This window comes from Eucalyptus grandis, chromosome 10 (assembly GCF_016545825.1).
Source record: "Eucalyptus grandis isolate ANBG69807.140 chromosome 10, ASM1654582v1, whole genome shotgun sequence".
Taxonomy (NCBI): domain Eukaryota; kingdom Viridiplantae; phylum Streptophyta; class Magnoliopsida; order Myrtales; family Myrtaceae; genus Eucalyptus; species Eucalyptus grandis.
The window spans coordinates 38,579,780-38,606,596 of NC_052621.1; the positions used below are offsets into that span (position 1 = coordinate 38,579,780).

Below are 26,817 nucleotides of genomic sequence, written 5' to 3' on the forward strand. Positions count from 1 at the left end.
CTTGTATATATATGCGTACACTTCTCCGAATGGATTGAACATATGACATGACAAAAGAAGCAATGCTAAACTAAAAAAGCGTGTCGACAGGAGTCGAAGCACGAACAATGGTAGCAACTTCCTCATCACACCCACATCGATTATCATTGACCAAAGACGAAATCCATCGAAACGAACGAAACAAGGTCGAGCTCGCTCCGGATCATCACCCACAAGTGTTCTAAAAATCAGAACTTTCACATCAGAACTCACACTTAACGACACCGGATCTCTCTCGACTCAAACACACAGTACGCGACTACCTAGAAGCCCAACCAGCGAGATCAACCAAACCCACAAATCCCACGCCAAGAAACGCGAGATCTCGCGCATAATATATACCGAACCAACCCGGGACACAAAACGACGAGCGACAGCATCCCACCACCTCGGGAACATCGACGCATCGAGAGCCCATTTCGTCGGCAACAACAATCGGACGGGGAACGAATACGAACGACCAAAACACAAAGCAACGGCGGATCTAACTCGAAGCGGGACAAGCGAGGCGGGACCCAAGATCACACACGAGCGTGCACGGGTTGGATCGGGACTGAATTGGGCGGGACGACTCGCCAAGCCCGCTCGAGAGAGGGTCTGTCTCGCTGCTCGGGAAAGTTTGCGGGTGTGAGAGCGTGAGAGTAGAAACAAATTAGGGTTTTGGTCTTTTGGACTTTTGGGCTGCCTTGAAAACCGGTTCTCAAACCGGTTCCCGGGTGAGTAATTCCTCGGAACTGGTTCCCGGACCGATTCAAACAGGGTCTGAATTTTGGGAACCGGTTCCTGGATCGGTTTCAACCGGAACCGGTTCCCGACCCTGTTTTCCGGGTGGGCCGATCCAGGAACCGGGTTGACCCGGTCCGGTTGCACACCCCTAGTTGGTGATGTTAAAATCATAATACATTATGGTATTGTGAGAACAGTTACTAGAGCAAGACATGTTCCAGAATTGAAAAAGAACTTAATTTCATTGGGTGTCCTAAATTCAGCTAGTTGTAGGTATTCTTCATAATGTGGAGTTTTGAAGGTTGTTCGAGATCCCCTAGTGATAATGAAAGGAATTAAGTACGATGGCCTATACGAACTTTAAGGTGAGACAGTGACAAGTTTCGCCTCGAAGACGTTAGACAAATTTGTTTGAGAGCCTATTGACTACTCAAGGAAGACCTATGTGTTTGTGGCGATACATTAGTTTGATGCTGTTGTTAGGAATTGTGGTCGAAAGCTTTGATTGAGATTGAGACTAGTAAGTTGATCAAGTATATGCGGACTGACAATAGTATGGAGTTCTGCTTAGAGCTAGTAAATAAATTTTGCATGAAGGAGGACATAAGGAAACCACGCATTGCTAGTAAACCACGACAATTTGCAAAATTAAGGAGCTAAATATTACTAGGGATGACCCGTAAAAGATCTCTAGTGTTGGTGTTGTAAGGAGAATCCTAGCTTATGCGTTTAGTATGGTAAGCTACCAAGTAAATAGATCCCAATCGATTGTAATTGAATGGTAGACTCTCGAGGTAATGTGGTTAGGTAACATTGCTAGTTATACTATTATTAGAATGTTTGGTTGCCCGTATTATTTTCAAGTGAGTGATGGTAAGCTCAATGGGAGGGCATGATGTGTATTCCATTGGTATGCACAAGATGAGTAGGGTGATTAGTTGTGGTGCTTGAATATAAATTGACCAGTAGATAGTGGAGAAATTACCTTTGACTAGTCTTTAGTACTTCTAACTAGGAGTGTCTGTGGCAATGTTAATATGGATCTAGATGGTGTTCAACTCAAAGTGGGCTTGCAATTAGAAGTTCTCGAGGAAGCGGGTACTAAAGTAATAATCAATATGTATGATACTTGTAGTAAGGTGGAGCTAGTGGAGCCAATAGTTGCTATAACTATTCAATTTATATGGATGCAATGATGTTTTTGCTTTATTTGTGATTCAGAATGTTATGTCTAAAAATTCTTGTGGATTAGCTAATTGTGTAGGTGGAATTTGTGTCTTAATGAAATTTATGGTTATGGAGAAGTTTAAGCACAGCTTGACTTGGAAGCACTCAGTGGCGATTGAGCCCGTTGGAGTTGTGGAAGGGTAGCAGCGAGATTTTTGGCTCAAACTTTAAGTTAAGGTAGAAATTATTGAAAATATGTTTCGAGTTTGAACTCGAATATAATCGAACTCGATGTGTTGTGCGGATATTTGATCCCGTGAAAGTGAAAAGAAAGAAAAGAGGGGCACGTTAAAAGAAGATGGACAAATTTTTTGCACATGGGTTTTTGTGCATGATCCATTTTTCTTCTTCCTCATTAATGCATGCAATGCCCATAGATGACCGTGGGTGCCGAATATCTCTTCCCTTCTTTTGGTCATCTTTTGTGGACATTATTTGTTTTTTTGTCAATAAATGCGGAAGAGACAAGGAGAAGAAATGAGGAGCTAAGGGTTGCTCGTGCATCAAAGTCAGAAGAAAAGGGACACCATCGCGAAGAGAGAGAAAGAGTGAAGAAGGCTTGTTCATGCTGCCATAAATGATGAGAGACTTCTCTTGGTTATAAATAGAGAAGAGCCATCGGGGTAGAAGTGCATCAAGTTCCTTCGTTGGCTAAGAGAGAGAGCTCTAAGGGCCCGTTTGGTTCGGCTTTTGGGGAATGTCTTTAGCCAAATGCAAATATCTTTAGGATAAATGGGTTTTCGGGAATGCTCGGCCGTTTGGCAAATTACGCATTGAAAAGTTGCTTGTGCGAAAATACCGTTTGGCAAAATTTATTCCAAATGGGCTTTTGCTTTTAATTTTCTTTTATAAAAAATCTGAAAATCAAATCCGGCAGCCGGCGATGCCGAACGGCCAGATCTGGCTGTCCGGCGGCCGGCGATGCCGGACGGCCAGATCTGGCCGTTCGGCCGCCCGAGGTCGCGACCTCGGGCGCCCGGGAGGCGCAGAGGCTAGATCGGCCTCCCGGACCGCCAGATCGGCGGCCCGAGGTCGCGCGGACCCGGGCGGCACGACCTCGGGTGACGTCGTTGCCGCCGGAGGCGCGACCTCGGGCGCTTGAGGTTGTAGATGCCGATCTCGGCGGCCCGAGGTCGCGATGCGGAAGGTCGCGTGCACGCCGCCCGAGGTCCGCGCGACCTCAGCGACCTCGGGCGACGGACCTCGGCGGCGTTGCCCGAGGTCACGCGACCTCGGCGACGCCGCCCGAGGTCCGCCCGGGTCGCGTGTCGCGGCACCCCCAGACGGTGGTCACCGGCGACGCGCGACCCTCAGGCGGCAACGGCGGTGGCTGCCAGAGAAGCTCGGTGGCCGGAAAGAAGAAGAAGAAGACGAGAAGAAGAAGAAGACAATCGGGAAAGAAAGATGATGAACAGTAGGCGAGGCATTTCCCAAATGCCGAATGCCCAATGCTGCCCCTCCCCAGCATTGGGCATTGAGCATTCCAAATGCTCATACTTGGGCAAAGGAGCTTCCAAAAAATTTGCCAAACACTAAAATTTTCCCCCAATGGGCTTTGAGGGTCCAAGGAGCTTTGGGAATGCCCAACCAAACACCCCCTAAGACTATAGAAAGGGGCAGAAAGTTCTCCTCGTGAGAGTTTATTTATTGTGAATTACATTTGAGTGGTTTAACTAATTAAATTATTGCAATTAGAATTTTTATAATTCATTAAGTGAGATTTCACTAAAAATTATGAAGGGCTAAATACTGCGTGAGTTATTAGATATAATTGGAGTTAAAAAACATTAAGAAATAGTATTCGAGTACTCGAATGATTGTAATATCTATTGTATTACTTGTTTCTATAATAAAATTTCATATTGCTCTTCCTGTGGATGTGCATCCTATCGGACTAAACTACGTAGATCCGGTATCATTTATTTTCCTTCCTTGCGACTATTTTATCCGATTCGGTTGTCTATATAGGCAACATCAACCTTGGCTCTTCCAAGGATAACTTGGGATGTGCATTTTCCATTAGTTTTGCTTCCTATTTAGATCATCACCATATATTGAGGAGAAGTTTTTGTACCGACAAATCGTACCTGTAGAAAGATTTGTTGGAGCTTGATGCACGAGAAGTCATTATTGTCTAGACCTTTTGTTGTGAATATGATCGTGTAGCCCAAATTTTATTTTGCGAAGGATTTCCATGGATCGTATTCGTCATGGGGGGAGGACTGATTATATCACAAATCTGATCTAATATGAAGTGCCCCGGTGGCATCGTTTTGGGGCGTTAGGGAACCAGTAAGTCAGTGGTCCCATCCTTTGACCCGCACCGACACGACGGTACAGCCATCGTGAATCATCATCTCCTCGCGTCTACTGAGCAGAGCGCGGAGGACGTCAATTCACGCCTACAGAGAGAGAGAGAGAGTATATACACGTTCAAGGGAATAATGAAGTGGTTTCCGATCGAGAAATGCTAGGATGCACATGTCCATGGTCCATGCAAGAGAAACGAGATTGTTTTTATGGATTATAAATTTGAGCAGCCATTCTGGGAGAGTGAGGTTGCAGCGGTAGAACATTTACAGACCCCAACTGGTAAATTAAATCTAGAAGAAGTAAAACTGTTCCAGCTACAAAAGGCCCCCGCGCGATAGTCACAGACCTTTCGTTTGGCTCGAATCTTCCACTACAGAGTTATTCATATATTTCATCACTCTTCACACCTCACCCCATCTAATCTGATGCTCACACGTACGTGTCAAAGAACCGGAATTAGTCTAAAGACCTTTTGCGTACGTGGGCTACTCAGGAGGAGCCCGGTAGATGCTAGCATGTCACCGCGAGGGGACACGTATCGTATAATATCAAAACGCCATCCGATGACGAGTTGATCAGTTTGGTTATTCACAGAGTCGAGAGAGGATGACGCGAGGGAGAGCAGAGAGAAGCAGGGAGGATGAGGAGGATGGTGGGAAGGTACAAGGAGAGCTGTACGCCCCGGAACATGCCATCCAAATGACGACGGGAGATGAGAAGATGAAGAAGAAGAGTCAGACTAAGGATGACAAGATAAAGGAGAGGGTCTTGGAGAAGCTGAGGGCCATGAACGGTGTCTCTGTCTCCCAGGAGGCGGTGGAGAGGGTCGGTGCATTGGAGCCGCTGCACCGACTGAAGCAGCTTTTGGTGGACATCTTCCCCATCCTCTCCCCTGCCACCGCCTCTCGCATGGTGGATGATGCTGCCGATGAGGTTGAGGCTCTCTCCTCTACCTCCTCCCCTCCCTCCAAGCTTTGATATTTTTCTACTTCCTTCCGGCCTTTCTGCCTGCTTCTTTTTAATTCCTGTTCTTTTTTTCCTTTCCAAATGAAGGTTCATCTTCGCATCCCCTTTCACGGCTTCTTTGGTAACATATCTTCTGCTTCATTCACATTACGACCCTTGTTGTTAAATCGGTTTTGTTTAGGCAATAGTTTAAATTTGTGAATGAATCGAGAATCCTATTTCCCTAAAATTAATTCAAAATTATGTGCAATTTCTATTTAAAAATATATCATTAATAAAAATTTTGCCTCAGATTTATAATTTACGGAAAAGAAATTTCAATTTCAAAGTACATATGCTCATTCTTATGTAGAAGAAGATATAATTCCATATTTATTTATCATATAAAAATTACATTCAAATATAAATTATAAATATTTTATCTGGTTAGCCTCTAAGGTAGAAATTCTCCATGAGGCGCAGAACTTTAAAATACTGGCTAGGATATAAAGGATTGGTTAACATTTTTTTTTAAGCTTTATCTCTAGATTGCTTAGCTGGTTTAAATTAAAGGCTTTAGTTACGTTTTTTTTAGCTTGAATCATTGATAGAAATCCTTTAAATATTGGTTATTCACTTCCGAATCAGAAAATTCCATACACATAATTCATCTGTATTGTTAAAAAGTCTATAGTGATTATGATTATCATTGCACACCTTTGCTTCCTCAACTAGGCAAATGATTGGATGCTCCTTTTAGAGGGGATAATTATTTAAAAAGTCTATTGGATTCATTTATATGATGGTTAACTCAGCCTTAAATTTAGTCAATTTAATTACAAATCATTTTAGCAATTTGTTGACGTAGTCTTTTCAATCAACGTACGTGGTAGTCAGCCATTCTATATAATACTACCACCATTCTATATAATATGATAGATGACCCATTAAATCACAAATCTAATTGAATACGCTATCACAAATCTAATCTAATATTCTCTATTTAAACGCGCATGAGGATTCATTATTGGAGGGGTCCACCGGCCAATTTATTGTGAGTCCTTTAATTTTCTTGGCAATTCCTATCCACATCAGTCCGGCCAAGCCATGATTAAAATGGAATCTGGGACCATCACGTAGAAAGGATAAGTTAAATTAAACTCCCCCGAATTTAATATCCCCAAATTCCGGCTGTTCAGGATATGATGGCAAGTCCAATTGATTCCCGCCACGTGATTTAGAGGACAAACCATCGCTGATGGGTAAAGTAGTCTTATCATTCTGACCGATACTTAATTAGACTTTAGAGCTGTTATTATTATCGAATAAAAGCAATATAAAATCACACCTCATTCTAATAAATTTTTAGAGTTAATAAAAAAAATATTAAATTATGTCCATAATGATAAAAATATCAAACATTTTTTGCATTATGAAAAAGTCTAAATTTATATAAATATGATAAATATACATTGGATGGAACTAAAATAGAGGGTATATATGTTTCATATCTAAAAATTTAGATTTTTTCGTGACAAAAAAAATTATGGGTATTGATATCACATTGGACAAATTTCGGATTTTTGGAGATAAATAAAAGTTTAGGAATTTTGTACTACAGTAAGCATAGTTTGGAGCTTTTTGTGATATTTGCTCAAAGTTTTATATTTAATTAGGGTAATTGTTCAGGAAAACTTATCATATCAATCGCAGATGATTGTTCATCACAGAAAAACTTATCAATCATACGAAGTCATTGCAATTAGTAATTTGTATAGTGAAAAAAAAATGAGTATTTATTTGTCAGGTTATACTCCTCACAAAAGATTCGTCTGCTAATATTCAGTTAATTAAATTTGGCCTAGGAAATGCTTGCGCAATTATCAAGGAATAATTAAATCAACAATGCTGATGAAATATATTGCAAGTAGCCCGACAACATCTTCTTCATGTGACCGATCATAGCAAAAGAAAATATTCTGCACATGTGGAACCCGAGAGCTCGAAGTTATATGAATTAACCACTCGCCAAAAGGAAAAGAAAATAAAAATTGTGTGACTTTAGACAAAGATGTCACCTTAAATCGGTGAAGTTAGATTGAGAGCAACATTAGTCTCATTGGCATGTGTTTCCAGAGACTGGATGATGGTGGGTGAATAACCTCCGCTTTCTCTTAACCTAATATGCGGATTAAACGCTCCTTGGCATGATTTTAGCCTAAGCTAGCGACGTAAATTTTCTGTTGACTTTCACTTGCTTACGGTAGTGAGATAAATGTGAGATTCGGTGACTATCAAAAGATATTGAGCGGGAACATGCGACGTTCGTTTAAAGCTCATCTGTTTTGCTCATCAGATACAATCGTTATTCTGACCAAGGCACATTCTCCTAATCTTCTGCTAAATATATCTCTCTAAACGGGCGACGTTTTTGAGTGTGGGATTATGGTGTTATCTCGTGTATGTTTAAACTGAGTATGACATGATTATCATATAAATTACCTAACTATTAAGCGTAAGCACGTCTTGCAACTTCCTGCGTGCACTTCACTATATACATAAGAAAAGAAGAGCTAGTGCAGGCAACTATGGATTGTAACCAACATATAATTGATCACATGAGCATTAGCAAAGCCCATTCTTACAAGCAAGAGACGCAACGTAACCGCATGGAAGTTTCTCGGCAAGGTCATTTGTATAAAAACTACTTCAAAAGCAACCATCAGGTATCAATCATCATCCAGAGACGAAGCTACTTGCAATATCATTTCGGCATGGCCATTGCAAGAGATGAAAATTGGATGAGATTATACTGCAGTTGCCTTTCTATTATTGCGTAGTTATTATGAACCTGCCTGTCCTGGCAGGTAGTTAGACAAGTTAGGAGATCCATACAAATAAGTCCAAGCAGGTGCACGCAACAAGCCATATTTACAAGCACTCCATAATTCAACCAAGGCACTCCTTCACGACAACCCATATCTGATACTCCATCATCACCTAATAACCGCCCTGTATGTAAGCATTCAAGCGGTCCAGCTCCTCACGATGCTCGCTGACAACAGCACGAACCACATCTCCAATGGAAACCATGCCTGCCATCCCAGCTTCGTTGATCACTGGAATGTGCCTGATGCGGTTATCTGTCAACCATCATCCATCTCAACTTAGTATTTCAGAGAAATCAATAACTCGACTGGGTCAATTAAAATTTCTGACAATCAAGCATTGGAAGATCAGTGACAAAACTGTAGGCAATGAAATAAATCCATGGTTCTTCCACAATCATATTTGATGAAGCACGCGGTGCTTGAATTGGTGCCATTAATAACCACATTAACGGCAGCAACAAACATATGCACATTACTACCAAAATCAACAATACCAGTCATCAGCTGCATTGCCTTCAGAACCTTTGTGTCGGGTGTAACAGTGATCAGCTTGTTCTGCAAAAAAATAAAAAATCAGATTGCAGCTTCGCATTCAGCAGTAGCAATCTTATCCTATGGTATGAACTCCTACAAGAGAGATGCTGTAATTACCTCCTCAGTCATGATGTCTCCAACCTTGGTCGATTTTGATGATCTTCCCTGTACGATAATCTTCCTGAGGTAATCTGGAAACAGACCAGATAATGAACAAAAACGTTGTACAGGTATGGACGCCTGAAGTGATTGAAATATAAGAGTTCCATGCTTTATTACCAATGCACAATACAGATAAGAATATGTGAAACATCATAGCAAGAGTTGCTCCTTATAAAAGTTTTCTCAGCAAAATCCCCTGCAAAGTCTTCAATGGGGGAATTACACCTAGCTAGTATGTATCACGCAAGAATGTCAATGGTCACTCTCCTCTTGGCAAGAGTAATATATCTCAGCCACTTTATTAGGACAGTCAATACATGACCAGCATGTTAAGGAGGTAAAGAAGCGAATAAATTGCTATGTGATTGCAGAAATACAATAAAAATTCATCTACTGATGATGCCTATGACTTGCCAAGATGAGGGTTCCCCTACAATATTTGTACTTTGTATCAGGATACAATCAATCTATACATACCACACACTTCCACACACGTGCATAGTCCTCTCATTCTTTGACAAAATTATGGTGCTTAACAGCAAAAGGCCAATCAATCAAGAACCTTAAGTGAATGCAGATGAATGAAACTATAAGCCAGAACTGACTTATAAAAGGAAAATAATTTCCCTTGTGCTTGCCCCTTTTAACCCATAATTTATCTCAATGATGTGTAGCATCAAAGAGGTAATTTCATGCTTTTCTCATGCAACAGTAGTATAAAATATGGCAATAAAAATGCCAGAGTACTTTGACTAGTTGTTTACCGGAAACCATACTTCTTAAATTACACTGATCTTTATAAAGTATGTTTTATTAGAATGAATCCAAGACACTTTTCTCACCTGAAATAGACCAGAACTTTGAAACTCTCATTTGCATCACTTTGACCTAAACTGCTTAGTCATTGTTTCAATGACTATGCACCCCACCTTTTAGAAATATTTAAGATTCTTGTTTGATGTTTATAATACTTAGAATTTTAAATTCTTATTTAAGCAAAGAAAGTAGAACTTCCTACAATCAAGAATGGTTCAATGACTAACATTCATGTCATATATGTTCTTACAAATGAAATAATTGAAATTTCTTACCTCTCTCTGTGATAATTCCAGCAATAGATTTCTGTTCTCCGGGCTTCACAACAACCAAGGCCCCAACATTATGTTGTGTCATCTATAGGGACAGTAACAGAGGTGGTCCACATTGTAGATACGTATTAAATAATACCAGTCATACCAATAATAATAGCACAATTTACCAGGGAATACATACCGACTTGACAGCATCATACACAGTATCATCTGTAGTGCACCAAAGCCAGGAGCCATCTGCACTTTTGCCTTTGGCTTTCAGTACATCAGCAATCGTTGTGCTTTCAAATCCATGCTCTTCGATTCGTGCAGATGAAACAGACATGAAGCGTGAAAATGAAACAATCTGAGGATTTGCCAGACGGATGTGTTTCAGAACTGCACTTTTGATCAAGCTTGCTTTCAATGAAAACGATTGGATTCCTTGCATTTCTGCTGTCAAAACTATTTCCTTGTGAGTTTAGATGGCAAAAACAAAGTGTGCTGCTAGTACCATTGAGAGAATAATGTGTTTTTTCCTTAAAAGAATGAGCTTGGCCTCAGTGAAAGTAGATGATCCACAATGACAAAACTTAAACTGCTGTTGAAAATTATTGCTGTCAATTAGAATCGTGGATCTGCATTTTGACCTGCTGAAAACTCTACTGGCTTTTCAGTCTAGAACTAACCTAACAATTTGCTTTCACTCCACAATAGCAAGCAAGGATCTGAAAATCTGTGTTGATCCATTCCAATCAAGACATTCCTGCTTTGACTAAATGTCACGTTCTCTTATATTCTGATCACCCCTAAGCCCATGCCTCGCCCAACTAGACTCTGTCCCCAAAGGATAATGATGCAGCCCACAAGATTAAACAAGTCAATGATTATCATAATGTTTTCATTAATGTCAAGTTCTTGTGAAGCAGACTATTGCATTAATCTGAAACTCAAATAAGAGTTCTAAAAGGATAATGATTCATCTTCAATTTTAATAAGTAGCTTCATCTTCTAGGAGTACTTGTAGGATTCTATTAGTTTTCTTTCACTATATAACATCGAATAACATGTCGGGTTTCGGTTGAATTAGGCTTTCAAGTTTTCTATGTAAGAGTTTCCTCTTACGAACGACTTAACAGTAGGTTTAGTAGAATCTTTCAAGTTACCGTGCAGCTGGTACGTATTATTTGTTGATTCATCAATTGACCGAGTAAATAAACATTTCAGCAATTCTTTTGTTATTGAGGTGCATGATGCAATTCTCTCTTTGGAGTGATGCTTAAGAACCCAAGTGCGATGCTTAGGAAGCTTTGGGTGAGACACATAAAGACTATGAGGCTGGAAATTTATCTCCAGATTGTCCAACATCAGATAATCATTGTCACCGGCAAAACATCAAATACCTTCTTAAGGCATAAAAAAACTTAGAATGAAACCGAAATAAGAAATGCTTATTTGGTACCTTCACTATTTCAGCGGAGTTAGCTAAACGAATATAAGAAACGATTGTCTCTCGGTCTCTCTAAGTAGGCAAAACAAAGCATTTCTTTGAGAATCGGATTGAAAGGCGATTCATTAGAGGCGTTTACATGCACAAAGCAAAATCCCTCATCAACTCTGTCATGCTGCGATAACAATCTCATTTCACAATAACTTCGATTTTACCAAATTCTACTCGTTGCTTGCTGCTACCGTTTTCTACAAGGTGATGTCAACAGCTGTTTCACTCGGATACTAAAACATCATCCAGCTTCCTGTGTAAGAAGAGTAGGGCCTTGTGTACGAAAATTTGTCAACAGCAAGCTGGACAGTGAAAAGAAGTAGGAGGGAAGATGAGGAGGAGGACGCCGACTCACTGGACTTTGCGTTGATAAGAAGCAGAGGCGTCGACAGCTACAGCGGCGGCGGCGGCGACCACGGGAGTGTGGCTGGAGAGGCTGGGAAGAGCCCAGAGGCTGTGTGAAGGGGAAATGGATATGGATTGGGGGACAAATGACGACGGCGATGATGCGTGTCCTCTTTTAACCTAAACTCAGCCTGGTTCGGACTATTTATTTATTTGTGTCTCCGTAATGAAACAAAATTCTCTTTTCTTTTTCGCGTGTAATTCCGTTTTGGAAAAACATTTCCAAGAATAGCTAGCTATTTATCAAATCTATTTCTCTATCTTGACCCCCCCAACAAACGAGAAAACGAAATCTAATCTATTTATCTATATAATATATGTTCTTACAGAGCGTTGCCGTTTAGAATTATTAAATATAGATTGCCACTTGGGCTTATAAATGCAAGTGTAAAAGTTTATTCTTCTTTTAAGGAGGAATTCATTTAGATTCTTCCTCACGTCTTGTCTTCAATTGGGATTTCCTTTTTCTCCCAAGTGTTTATCTCATTTAAATACATTAGTTTCAATGAATTTTTTTACGTTGCAAATTAGCAAGGTAATTCTTTCTATAAAAGTAGTTTCTTTAACGATTTTTTTATTAATATTATTTTCCCTTGGCATTACAATAACAATGTCGATCAACTGGGAAATCACTTTTATTATTAGTTTCACGAGGAACTATTGACAATTATTGTGGGCACAGGGTGCGGGCTCCCCGTGACCTGCTGATCCCAATCCAATCTGCCCTTGTGCGCCGCGGTACTGAGAAAGCAAAATCTGTGGGCAAGCTGGGCCCCAACTCTGCTCATGGCCGCCTCTGTAACTCCCCTCCAGCCTCTCTCTCTCTCTCTCTCTTTCTCTCTTTCTCTCTGTCTCTCTCTCCCCCTGCCTCCACAATCTACGTTGCTCCCTCGCCTTCTTCACGGTTATCCCAAAAAACAGATTGGATACGCATTTGCTTGGACTTTGCTGGTACTACAGTTACCTCCATCACCACCAATTATGCCAGTCCCCCCATCGCCACAGCCCCACCATCCTCTCTCTCCACCTCTGATTTGTGGAGAAACTCCAACTTTGTGCGTGTGAAGAAGCAATGCCGGCAGAGATGGGGACGGTGATGGGGCATGGTTTTCTCCTCAAGGCTAGGACGGCAGCTGCAGTCCCAGCCTCCATGCCCATCCCTTACTCTCCAGTTGTGGAGGAAATTGGAATTTGTGTTAACATCATAGGCATGGTAATAAGCCTCTGCATGGACTTTAGCTGCTGGTGGAAAACCTTATAAGAAATGGCTGACCTTTGCTTAGCAGCAAGAAAATTTATTACTGGAGAGAATATTGCAGCTATCAAAGTTACTTTTTCAAGCATTTTAATTCCTAAATTGGAACACATCCTCAGTGAGTGTCTCACTAAGTATGATAGACTTGGTGTTGACAAATAAGACTTGAGTTTGTGCTTCTTCCTTATCAGATGGCTACATGACTTGATCCATCACTATTGTTTTTTTTTTTTGGTAAAGTTGATCCATCACTATTGTTGCTGTAGACTAAATAGCATCGATACTGACACGCGATACGCGACACGATACGATATGACACGCCGACACATTATTTATCAAAAAATAAAGAATTCCGACACTTTAGGATACGTTGTATATTGAATATATATTTCTTTATACATAATAAATTATTATTTTTATGATTATTTCAATCAAATTAATTTGAATCAAATTCATAAAAAAAAACCTATAATGAATATACACTAAGCATATTAATCCGCCATTTATTAATATAATTCATTGTGTCAATTTGACAAATCCAACTCTATTTCAATAATTCATAAAACTTTGAGAAAAACAAGCGATTTATATTTTGGACTCACATGTTATATATGTTAAAAGAGGAGAAAAAAAAAACTTATGGAATAAATTGTGTATCATGAGAAATGGGAGTTAGAAGAGAAGATAAGACTAGGTTTTTCTTCTTTCTCTATTTATTACTTTTATTATTGTGTTTTATTTTTTCATATATATATTTTTTGACATTTCATTTATTGAATTTTTAAAATTGACCTCGATATCGAAATTACGTCTCGAAAACTTATATGTCAAAATTCCGAATATCAAAAAAGTTGATTAGGTGTCGGATTTTTTGACACGTGTTGACTAAATCGAGAGATTTATCCTAGGCTGTAGATATAGAAGTAACGCAGGGAACTGTGTGTTCTGCTTCCTTTAGTTACCAAATCGAGAGATTTATCCTAAGCAAATGATGCATCAAAAAGTTGCAATATATTTGCATAAGTAAAACACCATAGTTGTGATTTATATTTTCAAGGACCGGAAATAACTTTTGAACTCATCACGAATACATATTAAGGAGTTCCAAAAAAGGAAAAAACTCCACTTCCCAGTCGTTAAATGTTTTTCAATTAAACTTATTATTGCGTTGGAACACTCCAACTTTAACAAGAATAGTAGCTCAACTTTGTTTCTGGTCACAATGAGATTAGAGTGCTCAATTACAGTGGTCCTAATAAGTGTCTCGTGCATGCCATGATCAAATAACTCCTTACAGTGGGCCTTTCATGCATTGTCCTCAGTTGCATAAAATGATCTCCACCTTAGAACATCGGAGCCCGTAAAACACTAACTAGTGCAACAAAACACACCATAACAACGAATAACGCCAGCGTATTCCGCTTCCACATGCTTGCTCTTGAGAATAACCCTGTATTTTAAGTAGCCTTAGAGATTAAGTGAAGATTCTTGGATATGCAAAGAAGAAAGTTTTAAATAACTTTCCGTAGAAAATAGTCAGATGAACACAAAGACAATGATGCCCAGATACCCTTTCTTAGTCATACTTCAAGCAAAGATCAAACAGAATGATTTCATTTAGATTTTACAGTCTTTTCTCTCATAATCATAATGGCAAAAAGCAATACCCAATTATACTGCACAAGTTGATTCATAGATTAAAACTATTACCAAGACGTCAAACAAGGGAAAGGAACATTGTACCCTAAGCAGACGATATTTCTTCAGTCTAGTGCGCAACAGCACTGAAAGACACTTTAAACTATAGAATTGTGAAAACAGACAACTCAACCATCGAAGATTCGTGCAAGAGTGCAATATACACCACCTAAGACCCCACTCACTTCATTGTGGGAAATGGACTTAAGTAACAGGAGCACAAGAATAGTTGCACCCGCAACTTGGCCCATCATGACAGCTGTTGCAGATCGGGTACCCCAAATCCATCTTTTTTATTCCTCATCTATCCATGCGGAAAAGAAAAGAACAATTTAGAATTGTATGGAATGTGCCCCGCAGTCAGGAAATCTCCCCAAGACTGGCATGTCCAAACTTGAAGGCAAAACAGGCGGGTCTAACTTGAATTGCCAAGGACATGAAATCAGACACTCAGGGAATGCGTTATTGAATGTCTTTAGATAAATCCTCTTCACAATAGAGTTCCAGATATACACAACCAGATCTCGAAGAAATCTGCAAGAACATCTGGATGCAGCAGTTTCCACTTACTCATATCGCGTCTCACAAGCCATTCCAACAGAAAGAATGTTAAAGAACAGAGGTCAAAACCACAGTCTACAAATGCTGATGGAAGAAAAGAGACAGAGCAAAACAAGCTAAAGCAAGAACAGAGCAAAGTAAGCTGAAGCTGAAACAGGGCAGAGCTCGGAATAAGGAAAAATTGAGTCAGCGATCTATGAAGAAGTCAAAGAAGAAAAACAAAGGCTGAGCTGGTGATCCGTGAAGAAGCTGAGTTGGCAATCCAGAAATAGAAGATTGACTGCAGCCACGCCAAGAGCCGTACATGTGTTAATATATCAGTATAGTTAGTTTGATGATTCAATCTTGTAACAAAAGGTTGTTAAGTCAGTTGAAAGGAGGTTTTGGAACGAAGATATATAAAGCTTCGTCATTGTAAAAGGAGAGATAGAACAGATCATTCTCCCAATTCTCTTAGTTGCTTTCATTTTTGCTTTGAAGTAGAAATACAATAGATTGTATAGATTGAGAGAAAAGAAGAGAAGTAATCTTGTTCGATGTATTGATCATTCTATTCTATCAATATACAGAGTTCATTTCTTCATATACAGTTCATTCTTGAGTTCTGTATCTTCACAAAGAAGTCCATTAGAGACAAAAATATCTTCTAAAGAGTAGAGTACACTGTACAGTGGTCCTTGCTTTATAATAGGCTCCGGTACACTCCTGCAAATCAAGTTTAAATTCCCTCATTTTATAACGGGCTCCTGGAAGCAAGTCCATGAGATTCAAGCATGCATATCCAAAAATAACAGCATTCCTTGAAATTCAATCCATCTAATCAATTGAGAGATCAGGGAAGACCTCGAAAAACTAGTCAGCACATATCATATGTCACAATGAATGATCTTAAATATCTCTCCACTAAAGAAGAATATCAAGTCAAGAGCAATTCGTCCAATAATCTTCCAAAATGCTCTTCTTTTTCAAACAAAGCAAAACAGAAAACAAAAGGAGGGGAAGGAACCTACGAGGTAGACAAGAAAAGAGTTTCCGAGCAAATGAAGCCGAATTCGAGCACCTAATGACGATCAATTTGCTGGTGAGGCAGACAAATTGAGAGACAGAATGAAGGAATACCTGACTCTGATGGCAAATAATAGCATCTGTTAAATTATATCTCGAATTTGAACGTATGTAAAATGCGATTTGCTAGACTAAAAGAGGAAATATAAAAATAAAATAGGGAGCAAAGTTTTCTTCTTTGCTGCATAATCCCAAAAAGGCAATCGGTTTGTGGGGGCCCATAGTCAAAGTAATGACTCTGGGCACACACGCACAACTCCTCTGGCGAAGGAAGAAGATCCCTGCATGTGAAGCTCTAAAAGATAAAGGTGGTGGGGCCCAAAAGTTTTGGGCACATATACACACACGTCCGCCGAGAGTGGAAGTGTGCCGCGTGAAGCCAAAATATGCAGGTGGGGTCCAACTGGACACACACGAATATTTTTGCAGGTCTTCTTCTGCGTTTTGATGCCGCCGAAGTCCTTTATGTAGGGACACGCCGCCGAAGCCAAACGTAAGAAGCCGCACGTCTGCTGAAGAGAAGCTGGAGATTTTTCTTTTTGGCGTGCGACTTGAACGTGTGGTATTTTAATGTTTATTTATAAACACTTTGAGTTTTAAGTTAAATCTAGGTGTGGGAAACACTTGAGTGTTTGAGCGATTGTAAACTCTGATTCTTCGATTTTAGTAGATTATTTGCTGCTAACTCTCCCCGTGGATATAAGTTCCAATACTCGGATCAAATCCCGTAAATTTCTGGTATTTTTATTTTTTTTGTTTATTTTTCTAGTGATTTCGTGTTGACGTAAATTATAAGATATTGTCGTTTTCGCATATTATATTCCTACAGCATCGACCAATGCGCTCTCAGAAGACTTGAGAGCGATCATGGCCATGGTTTCTTGGGTGCTCACTTATCGACCATGTCGAACGATCTTGACAGCAGTGGCCTAGGCGACCACCGCGAAAGGAAGCATCTGGCAATGGCCATAGGAGGGAAAATACCACCCAGAATTCTCACCTCCGTGTTGTTGGACACGCCCATCACCATCGACCTGAGTACCTCAGGTTTTTCATGCCCCAACCACTGCATTCCTTCTCCTTCTCCAGAATTCCATGCCGAGGGATTGATTGAATCCTGCCAAAGCAATGTAACAAAAATAGACGGGGAGAGGATCGTGAATTCTAGCTATCAACTAGGGGTGAGCATGGTCTGGGTTGGGCCGGTCCACCCCTAACCCAGGACCAACCTGCATAGTGTTGGTCCTCAATTTTGGGACTAGAGACCAACCATATTGAGCTTGGACTGAGGACTGGACCGACCCAATGGATTCGGTCCGATTCCACGGTCAACCCGAAATCAACTGATAATTTCTTATTTCATTTTTTGTAATTGTTAAAAAAACGATTGAGAACCGGACTGACCCAAGAGGCTCGATCTGGTTTTAAGGTCAATCTAGGACTAATCAATAATTTTTTATTTCTTTTTTTGTACTCCTTAAAAGGGCAATCGAGGATTGTATCGACCCAATAGATTCGATAATGAGTAAGGTCAGTTAAGAAAGGCAAACAATGATGGTCAAGTGGGGTGAATGTCGAATAGAATGAGCATCAAATGTTGAGCGGGGAGCAACAAGCTAAGTGAGCATCAAGCAGCGAGCGGCATAAGTAACCCAAAGCGAGTGAGGTGAGTGTTAAGTGGAGAGTAGAGAAATTATTTTTTTCGATTTTAGCAAATTGAAGACTAAGAGGACAAATAAGACAAAAGAAAATAAATACTAGATAAGGATGTCATAAGGTACCTTTTTGGACGCCGTGAGAATTACTCACAAAAATATTTTTCTCTTTCGTAAATTATGACTATTGACGCTGTAAAAGACATTAAAAACCTAAGTTATTAAAGAACGATGTAAAATTTTGAACACATTTGTCTCGATAGCTTTCCTACTATAGCAATTTTCTAAGGCAAAAACGCCGAAAGGAAATGTTTCATGAAGCGAAAGGAATTTTTTCGGGCAAATTTTTGTTTGTTGATTTCGCACGACTTCTTTGGTGTAATCATCTCCTACATAGCAAATTACGTCAAAACAAAGCTATTAAAGATCCCTTGCCCCAACAGTTTTCTTCTTGCAAGTGGGCCAGAAGAGCGAAATTGTAGTCTGTGTGTATGCAATTGGAATTTTTGATAGCAATTCTTCAATTTTTTTAATTTCATATGACTACTCCAACGTATTCGTCTCGCATGTAGGAAATAACAAGAAAATAAAGCGATTAAAACACAGTTGTCCCCACTAGTTTCCATCCACAAGACGTTTTCTAGGACACAACTCTCAAAGGGAATTTTTCATAGCACAAAGGGAATTTTTCCCAATGATTCTGGGTTTTTTTATTCGCATGACCTTGCCAACGTAATAATCTCATACATATCAAATAATATGAAAGTAAAGCTTTTTGAGTACATTTGTCTTGACAGTTTTCCTACTGTGGGAAGTTTTATGAGGCAACACGTTGAAATGAAATCGTTCATGAAGCAAAATGAATTTTTTCTAGCAAATCTTTGTTTTCTAATTTCGCATGACTTTTCCTATTGAAGATTACGCAAAAATAAAGCTATTAAAAATCCCCCGCCCCAACAGTTTTCTATATGCAAGAAGTTTTATACGGCAGAAGAGCGAAATTGTAGTCTTTGTGTATGCAATGGGATTTTTTGATCGCAATTCTTCGCTTTTATGACTTTGTATGACTAATCCAACATATGCATCTCACATGTATGAAATAACAAGAAAATAAAGCGATTGGAACACAGTTGTCCCCACTAATTTTCATCTACATGACGTTTTCTAGAGCACAACTCTAAAAGGGTATTTTTCATGGTGCAAAGGGAATTTTTTTGGGCAACTCTGTGTTTTTTTTTTTTTTAAATTTCACATGACTTTATGAGTGTAATAATCTCACATATATAATAATAATATGAAAATAAAGCTTTTTGAATGCATTTGTCCCAATAGTTTTACTTCTACAACAAATTTCATCAGGTGAAAATGCCGTAAGGAAATCTTTCACTAAGCAAAAGGAATTTTTTCTAGCAAATCTTTGTTTGCTGATTTCGCATGATTTCTACGGTTTAAATTCAAACATTCATTCCTAATTCCAACCTGCAAGAGCAATCACTACTCCTCTTATACTTCCCATCATGCAAAAACATTTAACACCTTAAACGTTAAGGATGTACCTGAGATCTTTGCTGCCAAATAAAAACATTTTTAAAAGAAAGAGAAAAATTGGCTTAAGTCCACCAAGTGTTTTAACACAAATCCCTAGTGGAGTCACCAAGTTGTCGCAAATTAATTTTCGGGTGCATCACCTAAAACTAGGTTAATGGACTACTCAGTCTTTAAACTTAGCTCGGGCTCTCCCCAAGCTCATATCAATTCGCGACTTAAGATTCAAATATTTAACATGCAAAAGATTATTTAATCGGTTTATGGTAGGTCGATTAGACACCTAAGTAAAATAATGGAATGATTATTTTACTCTTGCGAACCAGAGACTAATGGTACGGGGACTTGGTTACACTAGATTTCTCTAATGTCCTTTTGGTACCATTTATTTTTTATTTTTAAAAATATTTTTGCAGGTAGCTTAGATTTATTTTAGCTTAAATTTCTATCATGCAAATGGGTGATCACATGGGTACTCAATCATTAACATTCAATAAAATAAAGTGCATCAAAAGAGTTAAACATACAAAGCAAACAATTATTTTTTGGATTTTCTTGAAAATTAGAATTCTTTTAAAAAATGCATTTTAAAACTAAATGACTTAATCTTATTAATATGCAAATTCTAATTAAATGGGCCTATTATGCAAACTAGTTATTATGCACCTCATGACCTAACTGCACTAATGAACAAATTCTAATTAAATAATCCTATTATGTGAACTAGTTAACATGCATCTAGTATTTTTGTATTTTTTTTATTGAAATTCAAAATTAACAAAAACTCTAATTAAACTATCTAAAAAGGGATAATTTTCTAATTTATTATGGGGATTAATTTGACTTAAACCCTATCCTATCTTAGAATTTTTTTTTTGAAAAATGAAATAATTAAAATATGCGAACATTATCTAAAAAATTAATTTAGGTCCAACCCTAACTTATTTCTAAAAATGCAACCCTAAAAATGTAATCCTAAGAAAATTCTAATTTACTAAACTTACATGTCTGATTTACTAAACCTATATGCTCATGCATAATTTTGATTTTTTGATTTTTTTAGTTTTTTTAAAAGATAAGTAATTATTAAATAAATATTAAATCTAAGCCATCAACAAAATAAATGATTAAAATAATCGAAAAAATAACCTGTTGTCTCACAGGTCAAATTAACGATTATCCTAATCCTAATTATCACGACAAAGAGATCAAAATAATTAAAAATCTGATCCGAGGTCTTACGAATCAAATTAATAATTATAATGATTTAACAATTAAAATTCTACTAAAAGCCCAAAAATTAATATAATTAAAAAAATAATCGATGTCTCTTGGATTAAATTGATAATTACATTAATTTTGGACAAAATCCTAGTGGATAATGCCTACAAAATGCACAAATATTAACATTGACAAACCATATTCTAACTTAAACAATAATAACAAAATTTAAAATGAATAAATAAATGACAATGAAATAATAAAATGAAAAATAAACTACCTAGGTGAAATTTGAAAAAAGAGAGGAACGGCGGCGATGGGTGTCACCGGGCAAAGGACAGCCGGCGGCTGGCATCGGGGCTTCGGCGAGAGCTGGGCGGCGACAGGGTTACTAGGGGTTCGGCGTGGGCGTCGGAACTCCGGCGAGATCAGGCGAGGTCCGATGAAGGTAGACCTGTAACAAAGCGCCGGCAAGAGCACGATGAGAGCAGTAAAGGCGTCGGGTCGTCACTGGTCGACGCGGCTGCAAGCGGAGTGGGAGCACAACGAAATAGGGGCGAAGACGCGACAGGGCAGGAACGCGAAGGCGCAGGCTGGTGCAGGGCTCGCTCGATGGTGGAGCGACGACTGGCTAAGATCTGCCGTTGTCGGGGCTCCGAGCGGGGCAGCAACAGGGTAGAGGCGACGCAGAAACAAAATAGAGGCGGAGCAAGGCGTCGTTGGCGTTGCTAGCATCGGACGAACATGCGGATGATGGTGGGTGCAATAGAGACGAGCTGCGGGCGTTTTGAGGCGCGGTCATTGGACTAAGGCTTCGCAGGGGCGTTGGGTTGGAGGTCCGCTGGGGAGGGAGCAACGGCGAAGCGGCAGTGGTGTGGGTGCGGCGGCGCAAGCACAAGCGCGGTGGTGCGTCGGATCGGGGCACCTACTAGGGGTGAGTGGTTCTCAGTTCCTTACAGGTTCTGCTTGGAACCTGGAACCTGGAACCTACCCTTAGGTACAGAACCCGAAACCTACCCGTCACAGGTTCCAAGGTCAGTTCCAGGTTCCAACAGGTTCCAATAGGTTTTTTTTTTTTTCATTTTTAGTTTTTAAAAATGGAAATGAATGCAGCAATAATAAACAAACTTGTCATTCATCGAAGAGAATATACACAAACAACATTTTAGAAGCAATAATAAACAAATTGAGTGAGCTTGCTATTATGGCAAGGCACATGAGGAAACTCTTTTGGATATACAGATGCATGTAGAAACTTCGAAGTGCTTTTGAAAGTTAAATTGACCTGAGCGCAGTAACCAAGTTGTGTGTCTAGGCCCCAAGCATGGATCGAATCATTCTATGAAGAAAGTTAAGAATGCACACAGTGGTGAGTAACCAATCTGCCTCTGTAAAAGGTTAGGCCTAACTGAGTCACCCTATACCATCTATGAGTTTAAAATGTAGTGACTAATAATTATCATCCTCTTAGACACACACAGATTATCAATGAGGCAGTTTCCTACTTTATTATTCTGGTCCATAGCATACAGCATCCAATTTAAAGTCAAATTCAAACTCATATGATTAAATCCACTTAGTTTCTACAGAAGACCATACTAGAAGATCAGCAGAAGGAAAAAGAGAATATAGTATCTCAAAAAAAAAAGATCGACAAGCTTAGCCTGAAAAAAACAGACAATCCATCCGACAATATAAAGTACAACCAACAGATACAAGGCACTTTTAATAGTATATGGTGCAGGGCACCTACCCAGTGCATGGAGGAGCTGTACTGTTGGAACCACAACCTTTACCACGACCACCAGGCTTGTAAGTCCTCCTGATGACAAAAGAAGAAAGATAGTACTTCAATCCACAAATCAATAACACTCTAAAGTTGCTGACTTTCAACCTAATATTGTCATTGAGTAAGTTGATTGACAATTTCACAAGTTGTTCTTTGATGAACATATTTACATTTCAGATGGTGCTAAATGACTGATTTTCGCCGTCCTTACAAATCTATGTTAAGTGTCAAGTTATTCAAGTTAAAAAGCAACATTGCATGGAAATCCCACAGATAAAGTGGTACTTGTAGCCCAAAGAAAATTGGTTTTGGATGGTTGAATCCCACCAATTAGTTGGTTTAATGGTTATGGCAATTTTCTTAGGTGAGATCCTGAGGAGCAAAACATTGCTAAAGCCTGGCATGTCTGGATGTTGGGTTGGGTGATACATTAATTTTACCTCCCCTAGTTCCATATTTGCATTTGAGACCATCCATCACTAGACAGAGGTTAGCAGTATAAACCATGAAGATGAGCACACATGTTTGCACTACTGTACCTATCAACATTCCGCACCAGATCCCCTGCATATCAATGAACGATCAGGTTTGACTATCTCGCATTAGTTTTTGTTTATCAAATCAGCGGTAAAATTACTGCAAAGAGTCGAACTGTTACTTCCAAGATGATTGAGCACAGAAGGAAACTTACCTTGACACCCCAGTTTAGCTTAAAGCCAAAGATCAGACCCAGGGGAACTCCAAACAGATAATAGCAGGCAATGTTCACATATGCGACTGCGGCTTGCCATCCAGCTCCAACGGCCACGCCTGTTAAGAAGAGTAGGAGCACCGTCACACATTTAAGATTTGTGTAGTTGGTAAAGTGAGAGCTAAAAAGAGGAGAGAAAGACTGGCAAATCTACCCAAGAGCACTAGTTGGAAGTTATTGATGATGATGCACAAGGCCAGCACTGGCGTGAGCTCCTTGACCAGAGCCTGGACGGATGAGTCGCTGGAGAATAGGGATGGATATATGTCCTGAGTGGCAAGCAAGATCGCCGACAAGACCAGACCAACCATGAACGAGGAGATCACTGCCACTATGAGCGAGAACTTTGCCGTTCTTGCATGACCAGGGAACCATTTCAGATGCAGAGAGAGATTTTTCCGAGGGCCTACGATTCTAGTACCAACCTTATGGATGCATTCATTCCAAGAGCCGCCATGAGTGTCCACCCCAGTATGTTCATGCTGCAACATCAGATACAGCACCTCAAATCAAACATCAGAACCAAGAATCGAACTGCGCCCTCAATCACATTACTCTTATCCAATTACATTTTAACCCTGTTACCAAGTGTAAACAACCAAAAAATGTGTACTACAGTTACTGAATAGAAACATCTGTGTCATGTTTGTGGGTCCTATATACTCAACTCATAACAAATCCCCGTCTTAAAAAAATGCAGCTTTACCGTTCTCCTTTAATTGAACCAGAAATAGAAGAAGACAATGAATACACAACAAAGAAGAAAGATGAGAGTAAGATATTTCATCTGAACAATGATAGGATGTTTGATGCTCTACAAAAACGTTGGAGAAAAACGACGAACGACTAATGACGATGGAACCTTGCCAATCAATTGAACCTACTGGTAAAGAGAACAGTGCACATCCTAGAAATAAGTTGCGACCTTTCAGCAGATGAAACCTTATCATGCTTCTCAACTCGTGATGTCATAGAAACCGAATAGGTTATCAGTGCAAATCAAGTGAATGCCATATTCTCGCGTTTCACGGTGATTCAATCTCTCTCTCTCTCTCTCTTTCAAATTGGTAGGTGGGCACTTCAAGATTACATCACTTGAGAGGGAACTAATACTTTGAGGCAGATTACCAGATAGTTGATTAGAAGAGAGATCCCTGAAACATCAAAGAAGACCAACGAGGGAAATAGTTATATCAACTAACCAAGGAGGTACTAGACACTTTGTAAAATGATGTTCAAAAGAAAAAAATAAGTATTTTTATGGCTGATGAAATCTTTGAAGACTCATCAACTTGTAACCGTTACGAACAGTAGAGACACAATATAAGAGAGGAAGAAAGGGGGGGACGTTGACCAGTGAAACGGGGCAAAAAAAAACAGAAGACGCTAAACAACAGTTACGAACAACAACATCAAGAAGTGGCTCGAGTAGAGGTCACCACTCACCAGTGGCTCGCCAAGTAGAGGTCATCGGTAGCGTCAAGGGCGAGCAGCGGTGGCGTCGAGGGCAAGCGGCGAGCCAGAGGTTAGCGGCGGTGTCGTCGAGGGAGAGCGGAGGTGGCCTCGAGCAGGGGTCAGTGAGCGGTGGCGTCGAGGGTGAGCGGCGGTGGCGTCAAGGGTGAGCGACGGTGGCGTCGAGGGCAAGCGGCGGGCCAGAGGTTAGCGGTGGTGCCGTCAAGGGCGAGAGGAGGTGGCCTCGAGCCGGGATCAGCGAGCGGTGGTGTCGAGGGCGAGCGATGGTGCCGTCGAGGGCGAGCGACGGTGCCGTCAAGGGCAAACAACGAGCCAGAGGTCAGCCGCGGTGCCGTCGAGGGCGAGCGAAGGTGGCCTCAACCCTCGAGCAGAGATCAGCGGCAGTGGCGTCGAGGGAGACTGGCGGTGGCGTCAAGGGCGACCGGCGGTGGCGTCGAGCAGAGGTGGAGAACGGACGGGCGAAGAGAGAACTGTGAGTGAAAACTAAAAGTGTTGTGTGGAAGAAGTGAGAGCATTTTTGATTTGGGGGGTTTTTTTAGCCTTAACCGGACTGGTTCCGGTTCCGGTTCCGGTTCCGATTCCCAATGTCGGTTATGGTTCCCAGAAAAAGGAAACTGAAAATCGAAACCGGTTCCTTAAGAACTGAGAATCGAACCGGAACTTCCTGTTCGGTTCTCCAGTTCCCAGTTCTACCTGGAACCACGCTCACCCCCTAGCACCAACAGCAGGCGCCGGTCTCTTCCTTCTTCTTCTGTTTTTGCTGACTTTCTCTCTATTTCTCTCACACGTCTCACTCACTTGTCTCTCTCTCTGTTGCTGTGCTCTGCTGCACTTTTCAGCAAAAGAAAAGCGATCCCTTTGCTGACCTCGAAATCAGCAAAGGAAAAACCTACGAAAACTTCTCTCACAAAAACTTCATTTCCTTTCTTTATTTATATAGGAAAAACTCGAGTTTGTTTTTACAGATGTAAATTTTCACTCAACCACTTAAGAAAGAAATGGCTCCAAAATCACACAATAACTATTTTTTTTTAATTTTGAAATGAGGATATATTTTCAACAACAAAAATTTTCAAAATCAAATATTTTATTTTATTTATTATTTTCTAAAAATGCATTTGTCCCGATACTTTTACTTCTACAACAAATTTCATCAGGCGAAAATGCCGAAAGGAAATCTTTCACTAAGCAAAAGAAATTTTTTCTAGCAAATCTTTGTTTGTTGATTTTGCATGACTTTTCCCGTGTAATCACCTCCTGCATAGGAAATCATGTGAAAATAAAGCTATTAAAAATGCCTCACTCCGATAGCTTTCTTTCTGCAAGAAGTTTTATACGGCAGGAGAGCGAAATTGTAGTCTTTGTGAATGCAATAGGAATTTTTGAGTGTAATTCTTCGATCTTTTTTTTTTTGATTTTGTATGACTAATCCATTGTATTCTTCTTGCAAGTAGGAAATAACAAGAAATAATGCGATTAGAACACAGTTGTCCTCACTTGTTTCCATCTACAATACATTTTCTAGGACACAACTTTGAAAGGGAATTGTTCATGGCATAAAGGGAATTTTTTTCGGGCAATTGTCTATTTTATGATTTCGCATGACTTTACAAGCACAATAATCTCGTACATATTAAATAATATTACAATAAAACTTTTTGAACGCATTTGTCCTGATAGTTTTCCTATAGTAGGAAGTTTTAGAAGGCAACACGTTGAAAGGAAATCTTTCATGAAGCAAAAGTAATTTTTTCGGGCTAATCTTCGTTTTTTGATTTCGCATGGCTTTTCTAGTGTAATCACCTCCTCCATGGGAATGCATGAAAATAAAGCTATTAAAAATCCCCCGCCGCAACAGTTTTCTTTTTGCAAGAAGTTTTATGGGGGGCCAGAAAAGCGAAATTGTAGTCTTTGTATACGCAATGAATTTTTGATTGCGATTCTTTGTTTGTTTGTTTTTTTTTTAATTCCATATGACTACCCCAACGTAT

At 39.8% G+C, this 26,817-nt stretch overlaps 3 protein-coding genes across 6 annotated transcripts; 1 reads left to right on the top strand and 2 right to left on the bottom strand.

Annotated features, from left to right (window-relative positions):
• Window positions 1–4,616: 4,616 nt before the first annotated feature.
• Window positions 4,617–5,386, top strand: LOC104429292. Its single transcript, XM_010042166.3, has one exon. It carries the CDS (start codon window positions 4,912–4,914, stop codon window positions 5,281–5,283), a length of 372 nt encoding a protein of 123 aa, XP_010040468.1. The 5' UTR covers window positions 4,617–4,911; the 3' UTR covers window positions 5,284–5,386.
• A 2,556-nt stretch (window positions 5,387–7,942) lies between these two features.
• LOC104423290 (CBS domain-containing protein CBSX3, mitochondrial) lies at window positions 7,943–11,934 on the bottom strand. Of its 3 annotated transcripts, none has more exons than XM_018864412.2 (6): window positions 11,764–11,934; window positions 10,110–10,372; window positions 9,929–10,010; window positions 8,793–8,866; window positions 8,636–8,696; window positions 7,943–8,393 (listed from the first exon to the last, which is right to left on the bottom strand). In XM_018864412.2, exons 2-6 carry the CDS (start codon window positions 10,356–10,358, stop codon window positions 8,251–8,253), a joined length of 609 nt encoding a protein of 202 aa, XP_018719957.2. In that variant the 5' UTR covers window positions 10,359–10,372; window positions 11,764–11,934; the 3' UTR covers window positions 7,943–8,250. The 3 variants fall into 3 exon arrangements, with proteins under 3 accessions (XP_018719957.2, XP_039159555.1, XP_039159554.1); XM_039303621.1 differs by having other exon boundaries at window positions 10,110–10,360; window positions 11,764–11,933; XM_039303620.1 differs by having other exon boundaries at window positions 10,110–10,363; window positions 11,764–11,933.
• Window positions 11,935–22,102: 10,168 nt separating this feature from the next.
• On the bottom strand, window positions 22,103–24,302 carry LOC120288670 (protein DETOXIFICATION 29-like). 2 transcript variants are annotated; one of them, XM_039302747.1, is made up of 3 exons: window positions 23,508–24,302; window positions 23,294–23,412; window positions 22,103–22,635 (listed from the first exon to the last, which is right to left on the bottom strand). In XM_039302747.1, the coding sequence occupies exons 1-3, from the start codon at window positions 23,842–23,844 to the stop codon at window positions 22,606–22,608; spliced, it is 486 nt and encodes a 161-aa protein (XP_039158681.1). In that variant the 5' UTR covers window positions 23,845–24,302; the 3' UTR covers window positions 22,103–22,605. The 2 variants fall into 2 exon arrangements, with proteins under 2 accessions (XP_039158681.1, XP_039158680.1); XM_039302746.1 differs by lacking the exon at window positions 22,103–22,635 and adding an exon at window positions 22,924–23,166.
• Between the last annotated feature and the right edge of the window lie 2,515 nt (window positions 24,303–26,817).